Source organism: Jaculus jaculus, chromosome 12, assembly GCF_020740685.1.
Source record: "Jaculus jaculus isolate mJacJac1 chromosome 12, mJacJac1.mat.Y.cur, whole genome shotgun sequence".
Classification (NCBI taxonomy): domain Eukaryota; kingdom Metazoa; phylum Chordata; class Mammalia; order Rodentia; family Dipodidae; genus Jaculus; species Jaculus jaculus.
Window position 1 is genome coordinate 19,958,054 of NC_059113.1, and position 20,408 is coordinate 19,978,461.

At 40.8% G+C, this 20,408-nt stretch overlaps 1 protein-coding gene across 11 annotated transcripts in view; it reads left to right on the plus strand.

Moving 5' to 3' along the window:
• The window catches only part of Msra (methionine sulfoxide reductase A), a 476,622-nt gene that overhangs the window by 79,276 nt on the left and 376,938 nt on the right, over positions 1-20,408 (plus strand). Inside the window, exon 1 of one of the 11 annotated variants that reach the window (XM_045130921.1) lies at positions 8,087-8,762. The exons of 7 other annotated variants lie outside the window; for them this stretch is intronic. In XM_045130921.1, coding sequence (XP_044986856.1) covers positions 8,750-8,762 — 13 coding nt within the window. In that variant the 5' untranslated portion in view covers positions 8,087-8,749. Of the gene's footprint in view, positions 1-8,086; positions 9,038-9,165; positions 9,191-20,408 lie in introns of those variants that run through there. 3 more of the 11 variants (XM_045130924.1, XM_045130923.1, XM_045130922.1) reach the window with 3 other exon arrangements.

Consider the following 20,408-nt stretch of genomic DNA (forward strand, 5'->3'; position numbering starts at 1 on the left):
GGGATTAAAGGTGTGTGCCACCACGCCCAGCTAGACGCACACATTTTAAGACAGGTTCTCATGCATCCCAGACTGGTACTGAACTTGCTATGTACTAGAGGATGACATAGAATTAAAAAATTATTTATTTATTTATTTGAGAGAAAGACAGAGAGAAAGAGGCAGATGGAAAGAAAGTGAGTATGGCCCACTACCACTGTAAATGAACTCCAGATACATGCACCACTTTGTTCATCTGGCTTTATGTGGGTACTGGGGAGTTGAACCAGCAAGTGCCTTTGACCACTGAGTCATCTCTCCAGCCCTGCATTGAATTTTTATTTGAGAGAGAGAAAGAGACTAATATATATAGAGAGAGAATGGGCATGCTAGGGCCTCTGGCCACTGCAAAAGAACTCCAGATGCATGTGCCATCATGTGCATCTGGCTTTCTTATATCAGCACTGGGGAATTGAATCTAGATGCTTAGGCTTCTGCAGCAAATGTGTCCTCTATGGCAAGTGCCTTAACTGTTTATCCATCTCTCTAGACCATATATTGAATTTTTTTCATTTTGTTTTCTGAGGTAGGGTCTCACTCTAGCTCAGGTTGATCTAGAATTCACTTTGTAGTCTCAGCATGACCTCAAACTCTCGGCGTTCCTCCTACCCCTGCCTCCCGAGTGCTGGGATTAAAGGCGTGCACCACCACACCTGGTGCATATGTTGAATTTTTGATTCTCCTACGTCCCATCTCCTGAATGCTGTGATTATTGGCATATGCCATCATGTCTGGTTTGTACAGTGTTGGAGATAGAACCCAGCAGGGCTTCATGCCTACGAGCAAACACCTTGCCAGCTGAGTTATAGCCCCAGCCCCCATGCACAGATATTGTTGTGGACATGTGTTTTTATTTGTCATGAGTAGACTAAGGAGTAGAGATGGCTGGTTTCTATTGATAGGTGTAAGGTTAACTTTCTTAGAATTAGCATCTGTTTACCCTTTTATTTGCCTGCAACAACACATGATGTTTCAGTGTTATGTATCCTCTGAGCACTTGGTATTGTCTGTCTGCTTTTACCATACAGCTTTTCATGGGATTGATGAAAGATGAGTGAAAGATGACTTACACTTGTAGATGAAACAGTTAGATAGAAGTTCAGTATTACCATTAAATAAGAGGTTGGAAGAAGCATGAGCCATGCTTTTCATGCTGGGGTTTAAACCCAGGGCCTTGTGCATGCTAAGTGCTTTATCACTGAGCTACACCCTCACTCCATGAGCAGTTTTTAATTTATTTATTTGACAGAGAAAGAAGGAGAAGGGGGGGAGAGAGAGAGAGAAAATGGGCATGCTAGGACCTCCAGACACTGAAATGAACTCCAGACTCATGTTCCCCTTGTGCATCTAGCTAACGTGGGTCCTGGGGAATTGAACCTGAGTCCTTTGGCTTTGCAAGCAAACGCCTTAACCATTAAGCCATCCCTCTAGCCCTCCATGAGCATTTTTGAGAAAAAGCAAGAGTTCTGGTTAGGCCTGGTTGATCTGAGGTATTAAGTTGCTGGTTGGACATATGAGGCACCTGTGCTCTTTAAACCATCTTTCTGTGTTCACCAAACAATCAAAACTGGGTAGGTGGCTTGATTTTTCTGTATCTAGCTATGTGTCTGATTTTAGGGACTAGTCACATCACTTCTCTGTCATTTTTCTCATCTGTCAGGTAAAATCCCACCTGTCCTCTTCCACAGCTTGGATTTGGAGTGAATGAGGTCAGCAGTGCAACAGTGGGTATTATGGTTACCACTACAGCTTAATTACTTACTTCATTTTGTTGTCCATTGTGGCTTCTAACCCCATACCGTGCACATAGTAGGTACACATAGTAGGAGGAAAGGAGGAGGAAGGAAGGCCAAAGAGGGGATGAGGAAAGCAGGGAAAAGAGAATGAATATAGGCTGAATTAGCTTTAGGAAGGGTAGTCAGTAAGTCACATTCCTCCCTAGAGCTTTGTGGACAGCAGCTTATCGTCCATTTATGTCACTAAGGAGGTGGCAGGGCGTAGGGGTTTGAGAAATCTTTATTTTTATTTATTTTATTTATTTGACATAGAAAGAGGGAGAGAGAGAGAGAGAGAGAGAGAGGGAGGGAGGGAGGGAGGGAGGGAGGGAGGGAGGGAGGGAGGGAGAGAGAGAGAGAGAGAGAGAGAGAGAGAGAGAGAGAGAGAGAGAGAGAGAAAACCAGGGCCTCCAGCCACTGCAAACGAACTCCAGACTCATGCGTCCCCTTGTGCATCTGGCTAACATGGGCCCTGGGGAATTGAACCTGGGTCCTTCTGGCTTTGCAGGCAAATGCCTTAACCACTAAACCATCCCTCCGGCCCAAAATATTTTATTTTAATTAATTAATTAATTTGATAGAGAAGGAGAGAGAAGATTTTTAAATAATGACACCATTGTAGTAGTACTTTTTGGGTGTCTGTCTGCATATTGGACGTTGAGCATCTTGGGTGTGAGGTCATTGTGCCTCTGTATGTTCAGAATCCTTCAACTTAATGTGTTAAGCATAGTAGACACATAACAGATGACATGTAAAATGAGTATCTTTGGAGCCTTTCTTTATTCTCCCACAAGTGACCTCTGCCCTGGCTCCAGTTGGCAGATGACCCTTGAGCAGGCTGTTATTCCTGGCACTTCTGTAGCACTCATGGCTGTCCTGAGCTGTAGGGTGGCAGGGCTTCTGTCCCCAGCTTAGGCTCCATTCATTTAGTGTATAGAGGAGGATTTCTGAGTAATAGCTGGAGGAGACAGATCTCTGCTCTGTGGGATTTCATAGACTTGTAACTAGGGAGGGAAAGAAGGTAGGGAAGTTGCCAGGAACTCCACTGTCCCCCATTTGCTGCCTTGTAGGCGAGGTGCATCTGTTTCTGACCCAGCTGGAATCATGGCCCAGCAGTGTCTCTCATTTCAGATGACAGTGCTGGCTCATGTTGCAGAAGTTCTGAAGATAGAGACCTTCTTTATCTCACCAGTGGTTATATTCCTAGATTGGCCCAAAGAAGAGAATTTTAAAGTGTTCTTTGAGATTCTGAGACTTGGGAGATGGCTCAGTTGGTAAAGTACTTGCTGCATAAGCAGGATGACCTGAGTTCAGATCCCAGCATGTGTATACAGTGCTGTGAATGATGCCTTGTACCTGTAATCCCTGTAGTGGGGTGGTGGACACAGGCAAGCTGGCTAGCTAGTTAAGCTGAATTGGAGGGCTCTGGGTTCAGAGAGAGACCCTGTCTTAAGGTAGAGTACGGGACTATGGATGATATCTGATGTCAACTTCTGGCCTCCACACATACTTGTACACATGTGTATGTGCATCCATACATATGAAAACACACATCCATGCATATGATATACATATATACAAAAGAAAGATTCTGTCAAAGCAAATTTCTTATGAGTCCCATCCATACAACTCATGAAACAGAAGCAGCTCAGCTGATGGAGGGCAGATAATTCAGAACTTTGCCTGCATATCCTTTCTTTTCCTCTGTTAGGTCTGAAGCTACTTGGCGTATGCATTATCTAACAAATTGCTCGTGTGTGTGTGTGTGGGGGGGTAAAAACATTGGAGAGCTACTGTCAGAAATACACAGTCCATTGTTGATAACCATGGTCACACCATGGCACTGTAAGCTCTGGAATGTACTCCTCTGTCTGTGTGGGTGTGGTGTGTACACGTATGCATGCTTGTGTTTGTGTGAATGTGTGAGTGCACTTTCCTGTGCAGGACAAAGAGAGGCTTGGGTGTTATCCTCAGGCATGCCTTCACAGATCCATGCAGACCCATGAGATAGGGTTTCTTGTTGGCTTGGAGCTCCCCAATTAGGTTAGCTATCAAGTTCCAAGAATCTTCTCATCTTTACCTCCCCACTAGGACTATAGGCATGCACCGTGACACCTGGCCTCTTACGTAGGTAATGGAGATTGAACTAGGGTGCTTGTGTTTGCAAGCACTTTGCCTACTGAGCCCCTTAAGTTTAACTGAGATCTTGTGTCCTTTCACAGTCCCTCCTTAATCCTGCCCACTTTCCCATCCTGTCCTCTGTAACCACTGTTCTGCTCTGCTCTTTGAGAGGCACCACATAAACGTGAGCAGCATTTCTCATTCTGTGCTTGCATTATTTCACTTTATCCTACAGGTTCATCCATGCTCTTGCAATGACAGGTCGTCCTTCTTTTTCTTTTTCTTTCTTTTTTTTTTTTTGGTTTTTCGAGGTAGGGTCTCACTCTAGCCCAGGCTGACCTGGAATTCACTATGGAGTCTCAGGGTGGCCTTGAACTCACAGCGATCCTCCTACCTCTGCCTCCCAAGTGCTGGGATTAAAGGCGTGCGCCACCACGCCCGGCCCGTCCTTCTTTTTAAAGGCTGAATAGTTTCTTTTCCTATCAACTTTTACTTATCCACTTATCTGTTGATAGACACTACTGATTCCATATCTTGGATATTGTCAATCATGCAAGTATAGATATCTCTTTGAAATACCAATTTCATTTGAATATATGCCCACTGGAGAGACTGCTGAATGATTTGGTAGTTCTATTTTAAATTTACTTTATTTTATTTATAGTCCAGATTGGACTCAAAGTCTCTACCTTCCTGCCTTAGCCACTTAAGTGCTAGGATGACTTACATGTGCTACTATGCCTGGGGATTTCTAATTTTTTTGGAGAAATTGTTACTTTGCTTTCCCTAATGGCTGTATATGCCCCAACAGTGCATGAGCATTCCCAAAGGACCATTAGTACTTGTCACATTTTTTCTTTTGATAATAGCCATCCTAACAGGGAAGAGATATCAATCTGCAGTGTTCTTCTATGTCTTTGATGTTTCTTTTTCTGTCCTATTCTCTGTCACACTTATTTCTATCCCAATCTTTACTATTTCTTTATTGGTTGTTGCTATATTATTATTATAGCATTATTATTACATATAATATATAAAATATTATTATAATATATTGCTATATTGTTGAACTTACCTCCAGCTTCATGTTGAAATATACTTCTACTGTGAAATAATGAAAGAGTAGAAGTCTGATTGTAGTATTTGGAAGTGGGCCTTTGGGATGTAAGTAAGGTTGAATGAGGTCTTATGTGTACATGCTGTCCCAACTTAATGGTACTATGGCTTTCAAAGAACAGTGACACCTAAACTACTTTGTTTCATCTTGTCACATGATGCCATGAGTTGCTTTGGAACTCTGCAGAGTCCCCACCAGCAAGAAGGACCTCCTCATATGGATCCTGATACTGAATTTTTTTCTACCTTCAGACCTTTGAGCTGTATAAGCTTTTATTCCGTATAAATTATTTAGTCTCTGGTATTCAGTGATAGCAACAGAAAGTGTTATTTGTAATATGTTCGTGAATTTTTCAATTCTTTTTCTCTAATGATTTCTATTACTATTCTACTGTGGTTGGAAGCATACTTTTATAAAGTAGTTGTTTGTTAATTTCTTGGGGGCTGTTTTGTGGCCTAACATTGGCTGCTGGAGAATCTTCCATGTGAACTTGAGAAGAATGTGCATTCTGCTATCATTGGATGGAGTGCCCTATAGGTGACTGTTGGGACTAGTTAGTTAAGTTCTTGGTCACATCTTCTGTTTTCGTAGAGATATATCTATTATTGAAACTGTAGTAGGGTACTGAAATTTCCACATGCTATTGTTTAATTACTTTTCCATTTTCTTCCTTTTTTGTTTCATGTATTTTAGGATTCTTTTTAAATATATGTTTGTAATGGTTGTATCTTCTTGATAGGTTGACCTTTCTATCATTATAAAATGTCCTTCTTTGTTTCTAGTATGTTTTTTGTAAAGTCTGTTTTGTCTACTACTGATTTTTGTTTATTGCTTGCATGGTATTTGTGTATTTGTATCTTTTTTTACTTTTATTTGTTTGTGTTTTTGAATCCAAAGTGTGTCTCTTGTAGATAGCATATAATTGATCATTTTTAAAAGTCCGGTCTGCTACCCCTGTCTTTTGATTAGAGTGCTTAAGCTCAGTTTATTTACATTTAATTTAACTGTTGGTAGTATTTATTTCTGCTATGCTGTTTTGCTTTTTTTCTTTCTTGTGTGATGGGGGCCAAACCCAGGACCTTTGTCTCTAGCCCCAGTTACCTGTGTTCTTGTCTTTTGTTCCTGTTCTTTCATCACTGTCTTCTTTTGAGGTGAAGGACCTTTTCTAACACTGTCACTCCTTTGTCATTTCTCTTATTATGCATTTCTGGACTTAGTGGCTGTTCTAGGGATTTCCTTTAACATCTCAGTTTGTAATAGACTAATCAGATTAATGCTAGTTTAATTTCAATAATACATGAAAACTTTGCCTTGCGCAGACCTCTTCTATGCTCATGCTCTTATTGTCCCTCATTGTGCCATTATACTTTCTGTGTTCACCAGCATGTAGTGATAGCTTTGTGACCTTGCAGTGTCAGACAGGCAGAATGAAGAGTTGCAACCCAAAGGAACATTTGTGCCATCGTCAACCTGCACTTCTGTAGTTAGCTTTATTTATTATCTTTTGAGATAGGGTCTCACTCTAGCCCAGACTGACCTGGAATTAAATATGTAGTCTCAGGGTGGCCTCGAACTCATGGTGATCCTCCTACCTCTGCCTCCCGAGTGCTGGGATTAAAGGCGTGCACCACCACGCCTGGAACAGCAGTTATTCTTTTTTTTTCTTTCCCCAAAATCTATATGTTTATTCTGGGCAAATCCCATAAGACACATCATTCTTATTGAGGCTTCTTTGTACCAGATGAGCCCCTTCTCCCTTGTTGTTTTTAATGTTCTCTTTGTCTTTAAGTGTCAATAATTTTACTGTGAAATTAAAATCTACTGAGGTACTACCCATGTTTCATCATCCCTATTTGAAAGGATAGCATGTGATATCCCAAATTTTATGATGTTTGTATAGCATTTTCCTTATCACATTTATGATTTTGTTTTTGCTGTTATAGTTTTATAGAACTTCAAAGTGATATTTATGTTATCTGTCCTCGTGACTCATTCACTTGTAGATTTGGTGAACACCTGCATATCGAAGGCTTTACAGAAGACTTTCAGTTTTCTTAGGTTAGTGACATGTGATGATGGATGACCCATTCAGTTGGCGAATTACTATGCATAAGGATGAAAGGATACTATGAGTTTGAACTGGATATTTTTGGAGCACAGAGCAGAAAGTCACGGATGACTTTATGACACTTTCTGGTAGATGAGCAAACTGAGGACTATCTAGATTAGCCATTTTAAGTCCTTGAGATTACCTGAGGACTAGAACTCAGGGCTCGTGATTCCTTATGTGACAATTCTAGAGGTGACTACTTTCTTTATTTGAGCATCAATTATTAATGCTTGAACCAACAGTGCAAAGTGGTTTTTTAAACTAAGTGAGAAAAGTATAGACTGGGTATTTTACTTCAAAAAGTACACATACTACAAATTAAAATAAACTATGCTTATTAAATTATACTCCTGAGAGTTTTATAAATGTTACTATGCTGAAACTCAGGTTATCAAAATATGGAAAGATTATTTTACTAAACTCACCTGTAGGTTTTATTTTCCTTCCTTTTTCTTAATATTTCTAGTTTGAAAAGTACTGTTCCTCTCCCTTCTTTATTTTTAAAAGAATCCTTCTCCTTTTATCTCTAATAAAATAGGTACAATTTATGTTACAGTTTTTTTTTTTTTTAAATGAGAGTTAACTGATCACTCAGAGCTGTGATCATTCCCCATAGGATAAAGCATGACTTATTTGGGCAGACAGTTTTAATTTTAATCTGCATGCCTCCTTTTCTAATCTCCCATGATTCTTTGCAAAAGGACAAGGAAAAGCAAGTCTTATAAAAAGAAATACAGTATGTGGTGACTATTAAAGTTCCATACATCCCTCACAGGAGAATTCTGATTTTTCTGCAGGTTGAGCATATGTTGCGTATGGACATTTCTAGGGAACAGATTCCTCATTGCCGAGCAGTGAACATGTTAGCTCACTCCGGAAACATGTTAGTGATAATTATGAAAGGTAGGCTACCATGAAATTGTAAGGTGATTTGGCAGAAGCTGGTGCTGCCGATGCCAGGATTTGGGTGCCGAACCACAGTTTCCTGTTTTCAAACGCATTCCTTGATCTGCAAAGGACATCTTTTGGAGACAAGAATTCAGACAGACTGGCACAGCCTGGACCTCCGCCAAGTCTGCTCGGAAGGATGCCATACTGGGAGCAAAGGAGTGAGAGAGAGAGAAAGAGGGAGAGAGAGAGAGGCAGAGGGAGAGCTGAGGAAAGAAAAAAAGGCAAGACTTGGCACAGCTCAGTCGAATCAGCTTCTTTTGTCTGCTTTCTCGGCTTGCGCTTCAGGAAAGAAAACCGTCCCGGGGTACGGGAAAACTCAGAACTTTCTGGTTTTCAAACTTAGAAGGCTTTTTAAGTCTCTTGGGCTGTTTGAAAGTGTTGGCACATACAATGACGTTTAGTCACCAGTATTAAGGGAAATAAAAGCCTTTTTCATAAAGAAGCTTCCACAGTGTCCATGCATTTGGGAAATATTATATTTGATTTTTTTGCATATATGATTATACCATGAGAGACAGGATTCACATAGAAGATGGCAAGGGACATGTCTCACTAGAGAGAATTTTAATTTTCTACAAAATAAAGTTTGCTCATCAATACAAATCTGCTTTCTAATCCAATCAGACATCCTTCGGAATGTATTCAGAACGTAAGTTTTCATACTTTATTTTACTTATTTTTCCCATTTGCAGATACTGACTTTTTAAGGAGACGTTCTAGAATTTCATGCAGCCCAGCCAGAAAGTCAGAGTATAAAAGTTGTTCCTTCCATGTGTTTTAAGAAAACGTTCTCTTAAAGCCACAGCCTTTATTTCCGTTGCTTCATGCTGTCCTAAACTACATCCCCCCGCAATTAGTGACAATACGGAAGACCAGGAAGCAAGCCGAAGACATCAGACTTCGCTTGAAGGGCAAACGAGAACAGTGAGCTTGGTCATTATTTTTTTGTGTGTGTGCGTGTGTATCTTTGCTCTGAACCATTTTTGGGAGGTGGGTGGGGAGGTGGGTGGGTAGGTCTCTGTGTGTAAAGATGTGTGCGATTAGTGAATTGTCCTTGAGAGGAGGAAATGATAAAAGGTATGATGGCAGAAATGGCTGGGAGGGGACTAGACATTTAAATCTTTTAAGAAGTAGTGAGCTGTGTTTGAAATAGTTGTAGAAAATTTTCATTTTTTAAAAATTGATTAAAGGTTTTATAATTCAGCGATTTTTGTAGCTTGGTTTTCTCAAAATGTTTTAAGAAAAATGTAAAAAGTTCATCAATTTTCTTTTTAATTCTGCCAGGTGTTTTACTTAGGTTTGTGTTTTCTATTTAATTTCTTATCAATAAATCCTTCCTATGAGGCCTGGTTCGGGTTGGGTGGAGATGGTTTTGATCTGAAAAATCAGCCTGGCTGGAGGAGAGCTCCCTGTGAGGCACGTATTTTTGTGGACCACCCTCACTGTCAGTAGGTATTCCATTTCTAAAAAAGAAGGTTTGGGTTGTAGGATTACGTGATGGCTTCTGGTAATGCCATATTTTCCTTTTTCTTCATGAACTGACAGGATACTGGAAAATCGCATATTTCCACCTAAGTACTAATCATTTTGGGCAGTATGAAAGACTGCCCCTGGATCTGTGCTTTTGTTTTGAGTATGCAATCATTGATTTGTTAAGCCTTTGACAAAAACAAATTGTCTATCGCTTCCTATTAATGCGCGCCTTAAACGATCAATTGTCTGAGATGTCTTTTATAAAATTATAGAGACACACCAGCCATCCTGGAAATGGCATTTGATATAAAAATATGGTTTTAAAACACATGAAGTCTAATGCAGGTGTTTGAATGGCTAGGCTGAGTATTTTCATCCATGTTTTTGTTTTTACTAATCAACATTTTGATGTTTAATGAAATGAAATCACGTAGTATTTATGTGGGTTGCCAAAACGACAACCGTTGTGTTATAAGCTCCTTTTTCCTCTCCTTTTCTGGTGTTCCTAAGATGGACGCCAAGCCAAAGACTGAATGATAGGCATAGGGAGAGGGGTGTTTACCTGACCAGTGCGAAGTTTCCAGTTGGTCCCAGGATCGATCATTTCCACGCTGAAAAACAACAGGGCATAAAACGGAAAGAAAGTTTAATAAACCAGCTCAAATTGGAGCTACAAGTTAATGCAGACCATTTCATTACCGCTTATATTTACTTCTTAAACATTGAGTATAACCTTTTGTCATGTAGGATTACTAAATGCGTAGCTGATTTGATTCATGACTATTTTTCACCATCAAGTTAAACGAATTCTTTGGTAGTTTATTTGTTAACTTCTTTGCAGCGAACTTAGTAAGAACAAACTTATATCCAAACTATTTTATTTTCAGTTATTTTCTAACTGTATAAACAAAAGTAGGCAAATAAAAAAACAAAGATGTCAGAATATAGCCTAAGAAATATTACATTTTTTGATACTAGTAAAACTGCATTGGGTAACTATGAGCTATTTTACCCAATAAAATTCCTTACCAATTCATTTTCTCTGGCCTACTTGTTAGATATCTTAAAACGAAAAAAGTTCCCCTTTTTGATGTGCGTTGTTTAATGAATGGTTCTGCGCATAACCTTTTTTGTGTAGTTCTGATTAAAAAGATCATGTTGATTATACTTTCAAAAACAGTTAGGTTGAATATAATGTATGTTTCTTTCCTTTAGACTTTTAAGACTAAAAACACATTAACTTTGGTCATTAACTATTTCTTGAATACAATAATATTAATGTTCCAATTCTTTGAGTCTCTAAGTCCTGTGGTTTGGTTGTAAGCGAACCCCTTCTTGAGCATGTATTTATTGTGGTTAAACTTATATAACATTTTGAAGTAGGCTTATTAAGACATAAATGGGTTAATATGGAACTGCTCATCAATGCCTGTCATTAAGTCACATTTTGATGTAGATACCTGAATATACAAGCACATGATTCTATAAACGAATGCAAACCTCTCAGTGGGCTTTCGTCCGGCATTTTATAATTATTCACTCATTTATTCATTTATTCAACAAATGTTTATTGAGCGCTCACTTAGGTATGCTAATATTTTCCTGATGGAGTTATTTTGGGTAACAGGGAAGGAAGTTGGATCCGTGTGTGGAAAAGAGGATAGATTTACAATAAAGCTCATAGAGCCTGGTTACAAAACAGCAATCCCAGAGTGAGATTCATTTCAGGATGTTAGAGGACATCCACTTTGAGAGCACAGCATAAGTGTTCTAGAGTGCTGACAGGAAAGGAATTGGCAGGTTGGTTGTTCATACAGACATAGAAATTTCTTTTGTCACTGTTTTGGTTGCTGCATTTCATTGGCTGAAGCGCTTCTGTGGTGGTTCAAATCTTTTGATAGACATGTTGGGTGAATAGTTCAAGGCTGCAAGGAAGGAATTAAATAGGGAGGGTTGAGCCACTGCTCATGTGCCAGACTTTACCTGGGGATTGAGTTTTCAAAGGTGTGGCTGTAATGTAAAAACAGTAGCCATACTCTGTTGCCTTTGTTTTCTATTGTGAGACCGAGGAGGTCTGAGAAGCCAGTCTGGCATCTAAGCCTAGCACATGGTCTCTGAAGGTAAGGGGTGATGTGGTTCAAAGGGACCAATCAGCTCCCATTTTATACTCTATTTCCAGGGCTCTCTCTCTGTATTGAACTTTGTGGCCCAATTTTATTCCATGTGGCTAATGTTCTCTATATAAATACAGAGGAAGTGTGGTCCTGAAGAGGAGGTGGACATCATCACATACATAAGGGAGAAGGGCTCAGAGACTGTGATGATGGCTGGAAAGGAGTTGGCTGCATGTATTCACTGCCTAATACTCATCGCAGGTCTCCGGAGGCCTGCTGGGGCCAAGAAAATGATACATGAGAACTTCTAGTCCAGCTGGGTGTGCAGAGAGGATGTAGGTAACTAACAAGTGTCTGTTTCCCTGCAGTGGCCTGATATCCATCCAGAAGCAATGCTTGGCATAGGGACTGGACCACAATGGACACTTAATATGTATTCTTCTCATACTTGAAAGGCAGAAATCATTTTGCTTGTTTTAAATCTAGAAACTATGTTGCTGGTTATGGATTTAGAGTGGGTTCACGATTGAGCCACATTCATTGTGACTGTTCGAATTCCTCAAAGTCAGTATCAGAAAAAATATAAAATAAGGGCTTGCCTGACATGACACATGCTGAGTCCTGGTCATCTAGTGTCTTAAAATCTCCACATCCTTGTTTTCCTAAAGGACCTATGACTGTCCCTTAGGATTTACTGGTGTGGCTTAAATTGGAACAGACCAAAAAGAAGGTCGTAAGTGGTTCTTATGAGTGCAGGAAGAAGACTGTGGAAGTGAGAGAGAACTGGCAAGAGAAAGCAGAGGAGAGCTGAAGGTTCTGCCCCATGCCAGTGAGGTCTCTGAGGTTCTTTAGAGAGCCTGACTTACAGAGGGCTGAGGATGAATGTGGGCCTAGGGTTAGACTGGAATGTCCACCACAGGCTGTCACAGGTATATCGGGAGTATATAAAGCATCCGCTGGATGTGTAAAAGGGCTGCTGAGGCCATTCATGTCAAGCACACTTTTTCTAGCTTTTTCTCCAGGGGTGCTGTGAGGCCCAGGAGAGGGAGAGGAAGTGTTAGGACTGTTCCATGCCTCAGACACATTGCCAATTTCAGACCCACCTTCCTTCCAGGACAGGTGCCTGGGTCTGTTAGAGTGAGGCTTCTTAACTTCTTTTACTTGAGACCCCAGGTAGATAGGTATATAAAATAGGTCTACAAGCAGACTTTTATGATAATAAACCAAAAGGAATTTATTTATAAACAATTCTTTGGTATCATATAATTTTACCATTGATTAAAGATGGAAGCAAATTTGCACATTAATTAGATGAGTGTGCTTTTTATTTCTGTATAAAGACTTGGCCAGATATTTGATGCTGAAGATCATAGAGTATCTTCAACATTTCTCAGAGTTGAATGATGTTTTGATATTATAGCCATCAGTGCTAAGAATGCCACTTTAAATAAGTACATAGTACAAACAGAAGTTTTGACCACTTAAGAAGTTGCTGGAAATTCTGAGCTAATCCCAAGTCAAAATTCATTTAATGATTTTTAAAAAAACTGAAATTGAAGTCAGGAATTTTAAAAATTCAACATTCTAATACAATGCAGTCCAATGAACGGATTCATTATTTTTACATGTTGAAGTATGACAGTAAAGAAATAGTAAAAGTCTTTATTTATCATAATTGGACCATTATATTTCTATAAGAACAGAAAACTTTGCATGTATAGGAAAACCCTGCAGTTTGTAACATACAGTAGTCTTGAATCTGAGCCAAGATGTCTCAGGCATTGTTCATTGGTATAATGTGTTGATTAGCACACAGTGCAATCAGAACCAAGGGTGCAGCAAAGTTACACAATACAACATAGGTGAACACTGCCAAAACATTCAGACGCATTATGCATTTGATTCAAATTAATTTATTTTGTTTTATTTTTAAAAACCTTCATATTGACAGTTTCCATAAATATAGACCATAAACCATAATAATTTCCACCCCACCCCCTTCCTCCCCCTCTCAAATCCAGCTTTGAGTGAATCTCTTCTTTTAGTTAGTCTCCCATTCTGATGTCATCATTTCCCCTTCCTATTACAAAGGTCTTGTGTAGGTAGCATTAGCTACAGTGAGGTCATGAATATCAAGGCCTGTCTGTGTCTGGAAGATTGCACTGTAAACACTCCTCCCCTTCCTTTGGCTCTTACATTCTTTCTACCACCACTTCTGCAATGGCCCTGAGTCTTGAAGGGTGTGTTAGAGCTGTCTTAGTGCAGAGCACTCCACTGTCACTTTTTAGCACTGTGGTGACTTTTGAGTCAGCCCAGTGGTCACCACCATCTGAAAAGAGAAGCTTCTCTAACCAAAAGTGAGAGTAGCATTAATATATGGGTATAAATATTAAAAAAGTGCTTAGAGGGAAGCTTGGTGGGCATAACATATGCGTTTAGTCACACAACAGCAGTCTCTACTCCCCTAGGGCTTATGACCTCCCCAGCCATAGGCTTTTGACTAGGTTTTCAGTACCAGTCATATATTCCTTCCCATGGAACAGGCTTCCAGTTCCATCACAGAGCAATTGGTTTCTCCCTTAACAGACGTGCCACTACTGCACCAGTTGACACATTTGGCTGGCTGGCTACCCTTAAGGTTGGCAGAGTCCACTGTGTTTTAACACCTTTGATACTTTCTCTCTCACGAAAGGCTGCATGCTGGATAGCTCTTTCCAACTTTCTGATAGTCACTAGGGAAGAGGTTTCCAGCTCAGGTGTAGCTTGACTTTCCAGCATGTGATCTTGAGTTAATGTTTGTTATTGAGTGTTTGGAAACCTTTTGCTATTGCTAGAATTTTCATGATCCCCCACATCTGGTTACACAACCCCCTATTGTGGTCCTAGCCCATAGTTTAAGAAGCTGCGTGCTAGATGACACCCCAAGCTTTGTGGGAGCTATTGGCAGCCCAGGCTTAGAACTGGCATAGCAAGGACAGAAGAAGACCAAAGAGGACGAAGAGAAGCTTTTGACCATAGGCCCAGGGTTGAGGAAGGGATGGGTGATGTGATTGGAGAGTTCTAGAGCCCATGATGGCCTAGGGAAAGAAGCGTGAGCAGAGATTATGGTCAAGTTAAGGAGAAGGTTTGGAGTGGCTCTGGAAACCACAGGTTGTGACAGCAGTCCTGTGGGCTGGCTTCCAAGGCTGGCCACATATTCGTGTTACTTTCCTTCTCTCCACGTAAGTGAAGAACTCACAGGAAAGGAAGATAGGTACCTGGGTGCTTCCTGTGAGGTTTGAGAAGTTACTAGAGTGTCTCATAGCTTAAATGTTTCTTGGCCTTACAATGGGAAACCCCAGTTATACATCTTCTTTTTCATATGTGTATGCTTGCTTGTATGTGGGTAGGCACACATGTGCACAGGTGTGTATTTATATGTGTATGTGTGCATGTGGAGGCCAGAGGTTGACATCAAGTATTTTTCTAAGTCACTTCCCACTTTATTCTTTGATACAGTGTCTTTCAGTGAACCCTGAGCTCATCAGTTAGGCTAGTGTAACTGGCAGCAAGCTCTAGGAATACTCAAGTCTCTGCCTCCCAGTGCTGGGACTGTTGGTATGCCCAGAATGCACCCTTTTATGTGGGTGCTGGGGATCCGAACTCATATCCTCATGTTTGTACAGCAAGCACTTTATCCACTGAGCCATCTTCCTGGACCCCAAGTATGCATCTTGATAAGTGGAGGACTTGGGCCCTCTGTAGCCATGCCATTCCTTTCTCCCTGCATTGCAATGGTATTTACATCTCTCCCCCCCTCCCATTATCCATCTCAAGCTACTGTCCTTCACTTGAAAAGACCAAGTGGTTCTTTGGCAGTTATACAGTTATGGCCCCTCAATTATGCATCTTTTTTGCATGTGTGTGGGTGCACACGTATGCACATGTGCAGGTGTGTGTTCATGTGTGTGCTGGACACCACTGTGCTCAAAAAACTTCCATGATGTGGAATAGAGAAACAGGCTGCAGAACCCTACCAACCCGGGTGGGGAGTTTGGCTCTGTCCTTTAGGCATGGGGCACTGATTTTGTGTTGAACACCCTGTTCCTTCATCTGTGGATGGAGCTCATAGAATCTCCTGCTGTTAGGAGGAGAAATGAGGACATCAGCGCAAGTCACCTAGCATGGTGTCTGGTCTGTGGGGAGGGAGCACCAGATAAAAGGTAGATGTTAGCTTATTTTATTGTTGTTGTTATTATTATTATTATTTTTGATTTTTTGAGGTAGGGTTTCACTGTAGCCTAGGCTGACCTTGAATTCACTCTGTAGTCACAAAGTGGCCTTGAACTCACAGTGATCCTCCTACCTCTGCCTCTTGAGTACTGGCCTTAAAGATGTGAGCCACCATACCCTGCTTGATCTTAGCTTATTATTGTAGGTTTTTATAAATTTGAAAATTGTGGTAAAATACATGTGTCACATAACATTTACCATTTCAACCTTTATTTTTAGTACAGTGGAGGGGGACTAAACACATTCCCACCCAGCCACAGAAACCTTTTCACCATGCAAAGCTGAAACTCAGTAGTCACTAACAAGAACTCCCTGTTCCTTTCTTCTGCAAACCATCCACATTCTGTCTCTGTTGATCAGACTGCTCTGGTACCTCACATAGGTCTAATCTTCATAGTCATTCTTTTGTGATCTGTGAGGGAGCATGTGTCAGTCCCTTCTTCCTTTTGGAGGCTGAATGTTGTTCCACTCTGCCTACATTCTGTATCCTGTGGATCCATTCACTTGCTGAGAGACATCTTCCACTTTGTGTCTATTTTGAATTAGCTTGCACATATTTTTGAGACCTTGTTTTCAGTTTTTTTTTTTTTTTTGAGGTACATCCCAAGACATGGAATTATATTCACAAGCAGTTTAAACTCAAAGCAGGTTTCAGTGTCTGGGAACTTGTGTACCTAAATGATGTATGCTGAATTTGACTTTCTAGCACAGATAGTGGTCAAATGGGAGGATGACAGAGAGCTCACAATGCCTGTATGGCTTTGTGAGGATATAATCTGGATACCATATTGATGGATCTCTGAATTATTTTTGTTCTGAATTCTTTTTATTGTTCTTCAGGAATGCTCATCAGGACAGTAGTCTGATGGCATAGTAATTATATTGTCCTAGGATATCCTGGCCATATTTCATTTTTAAAACCATATCACTTCCTTTTTTTTTTTTTCAAGGTAGGGTCTCACTCTAGCTCAGGCTGACCTAGAATTCACTATGGAGTCTCAGGGTGGCCTTGAACTCATGGCGATCCTCCTACCTCTGCCTCCCGAGTGCTGGGATTAAAGGCGTGCGCCACCACGCCTGGCTCAATTCCTTTTTTAAAAATTAAAATATTAAAATTATTTGTACGTGTGTTTATGTGTGTGTGTGCACACGCACGTGTGCGTGCGTATGCTGGGGAATTGAACCCAGGCTGGGAGGCTTTGCAAGTAAGTGCCTTTAACCACTGAGTTATCTTCCCAGCTCCCACATCATATCATTTCTTAAAAGTCCTTACCATTTCTGTTCGGAGAACTTCCTGGAGCCATTCTTAGAGGGTAGGTCTACTGGCAGCTGATCTCCTAGTTACCCTGTATGGCATTGTCTGGATTACCCAGTGGTTCCTGGAGGGCATGTTTGCTGGATATAGACTTCCTAGAGAACAGTTCCTTTCAGCACTTGAAGCACATGGGTTGTTTCTGCTTTGTGGTTTCAGATTGGAGATTTCCTTCCATTTGCACTTGTAAGATGTCACTGGCCACTGCTTTCAACATCTTTCTCTTTGCATTTAGTTTTCAAGGTGTTTTGATTTAAATGTGTCTTGTAAGACAATTGACTGGGTTTATTCTGTGATTCACCTTCTTTTTTTAAATTACATTTTTATTTGTTTATTTTCAAGCAGAGAGAGAGAGAGAAAAGAGGCAGACCAAAAGAATTGGCATGCCAGGGCCTCAAACTACTGCAAACACACTCCAGATGCATGTGCTACTTTGTGCATCTGGCTTTATGTGGGCACTGGGGAATTGAACCCAGGTTGTTAGGCTTTGCAGGTGAGTGTCTTAACTGCTGAGCCATCTCCCCAGCCCTTACTCACCTTCAAGAATAAGTAGGATTACGTATTTTAAAATTTTGTTTATTTATTCATTTGAGAGCAACAGAGGGAGAAAGAGGCAGAGAGAGAGACAGAGAGAGAGAATGGGCATGCCAGGGCCTCCAGCCACTGCAAACGAACTCCATATGTGTGCGCCCCCTTGTGCATCTGGCTAACGTGGGTCCTGGGGAATCGAGCCTCAAACCGGGGTCATTAGGCTTCATAAGCAGTGCTTAACTGCTAAGCTGTCTCTCTAGCCCAGGATTACAGTTTTTATTTCTAAATAAAAAATTGGAGGATGTGAATGTGAGACTTTATTATCTCATCTGTGTTTAGACTGATCATATTTCAGTTGTTTTTCTCCCATGTTCTATTGTCTGGCTTTTTAGGTTCACTGAGTCATTCATTCATTCATCTGTTGTCCTCTGCTAGTGAATCTGCCTAGTGCATTTAGTATCAGTTATTGCATTTTATTTGCTCCATCTTTATTGAGATGTTTTGTCCTTTCCATTGGTTTCCTGTGTGTTTGTAATTGTTTACTGAGACATTTCTATGATGCTGCTTTTCCATCTGGGTCAGATCATCCCAACATTGTGTCCTTTTGGTGTTTGCATCATTAATTGTTTTTTTTCTAATATAAGTGGGAAGTTTCTTGGTTTTTCAGGACAAGTGGGTTTGACTGTATCCCAGACATATTGGGTACAACACGAGTCTCACCATTTTCTTCAAGTCTTTTTTCCAGAAACCTCCCTTGACACTGAGCCATCTAGGGAGAAGTCCACATTCCTCATTGATTACATGAATAACTGAGGGTAACTGGCATGGACACTGCCAGGTGGGATGCAGTGTGGGCTCCTATAGGCAAAGCTGTGTTTTCATGATTGGCTTTGAACTTGCTACAATAATCTGGGCTGCATATTCCATAAGCTCAGTTTGCGTCATTGGTACAACATGTGCTTGATAAACCTGTTCAGTGATAGTAAGCTCTCAAAATAGGATGGAGCCCATTTTCATCACTAGCTTCCCTGAGGCTGGTGTGTTTATCATTATGAGCATACCAAGTAAAAGTCAGTAACAGATAACAAAATTTCTATTTCCCTCCTATTACTACCACTGGATTTTATTATGTTTGTAACTTTTTCTTGGTATAGGTGTGTAGTATGTGGTGTGTGTGTGTGTGTGTGTGTGTGTGTGTGTGTGTGTTGTGTATACATGTGTGTGCAGCTGTGCACATGCAATGTGCAGAGGCCATATGTGTGCAGAGGCCAAAGGAGGATATCGGGTGGTCTCCTCTTCTACCTTCTTCTCTGAGACAAAGCCTTGTTTAGTTAGACTGGCTGACCAGTGAGCCCCAGACACTCTCCTGTCTGCACACCTCTCAGTGCTGAGATCATAGGCAAGCATGATCATGCCTTAGCTTTGAAAAATATATTTATATTTGAGAGAGAAAGGGGGGGGAGAGAGAGAAAAAAAAAAGAGAGAGAGAATGGGCACTCCAGAGCCTTCAGCCATTGCAAACGAACTCTAGAAGCATGTGATACCTTGTGCATCTGGTTTATGTGGGTTCTGGGGAATTGAACCCAGGTCCTTTAGCTTTGCAGGCAACTGCTTTAACTGCTAAGCCATTCCTTCAGTCCCATGCCCATCTTTTAATGTGGGTGCTGAGCATCAAATTCAGGTCCCCATTCGTATACAGCAAGTGCTCATACCTGCTGAGTCATCTCCCAGCCCTGTTAGTGGATTTGAATGGATGCTTTAGGAATTTTAAAGATGGGCTATTTTGTTTCATTTGCTAACTCACACTTCTGGTTTCATGTGGATAATGCAGACTTTACAGATGATTTCTTTGAAATCATAGGTTTTCAGATTTCACTGTGTGGTAGTTTGAATATATGGCCTCATAGATTCAGGGTTGAATTTTGAGTCTCCAGTGGGTGGAGGCCTACTGAAGAAGAGGTATTAGTGGGAACAGGTCTTAGAGCCCAGCCCTAAGGTGTCTTTGGGATGGACCTGAATTCTAGCCCAAAGGTGTGGAGAGAGCAGTGTGAGTTCTGCCAGTTCATGCTTTCTAGCTGTCAGTGGGGTCTCTCTGCTTGGATCTGTGAAAGGGGGCCAGCTTCTTCTACTACTGATGGTGTTCCCCTGGGCTCTGTAAGCCTGAACTAAATCCCTTCCTCTTGTAAGCTCTATCTGTTTAGATGTTTGTCTCAGCAACAAGGAGCTGACTGCTACATACTGGGCATCTGTCCTTGGCAATGACAATATGAGATCTGAGTACTGGATCCCTTATTAATTGAGTGGTTTTGGGAAAATCCCCAAACTCTAATGGTAGGCTTTTCTCATCAGTAAATTGCTATCTTAATACCTGTTTTCAAGAGTTGGCAAGAATATTAAATGAAGCAACGTGCCTGGAGCAATTTAACAGATAGGCATGACACAAACATGAGAGATAATTATCTAGTTGAGCTACTCCAGGCACATGGTGCTGATGGATAAAGATAATGTACCTAATTCTGCATGCCTTTCAGCTGTGCATGCCAATAGATTCTGGGCTATACATGTATATTTTTAAAATGCTTTAAAATTTTTA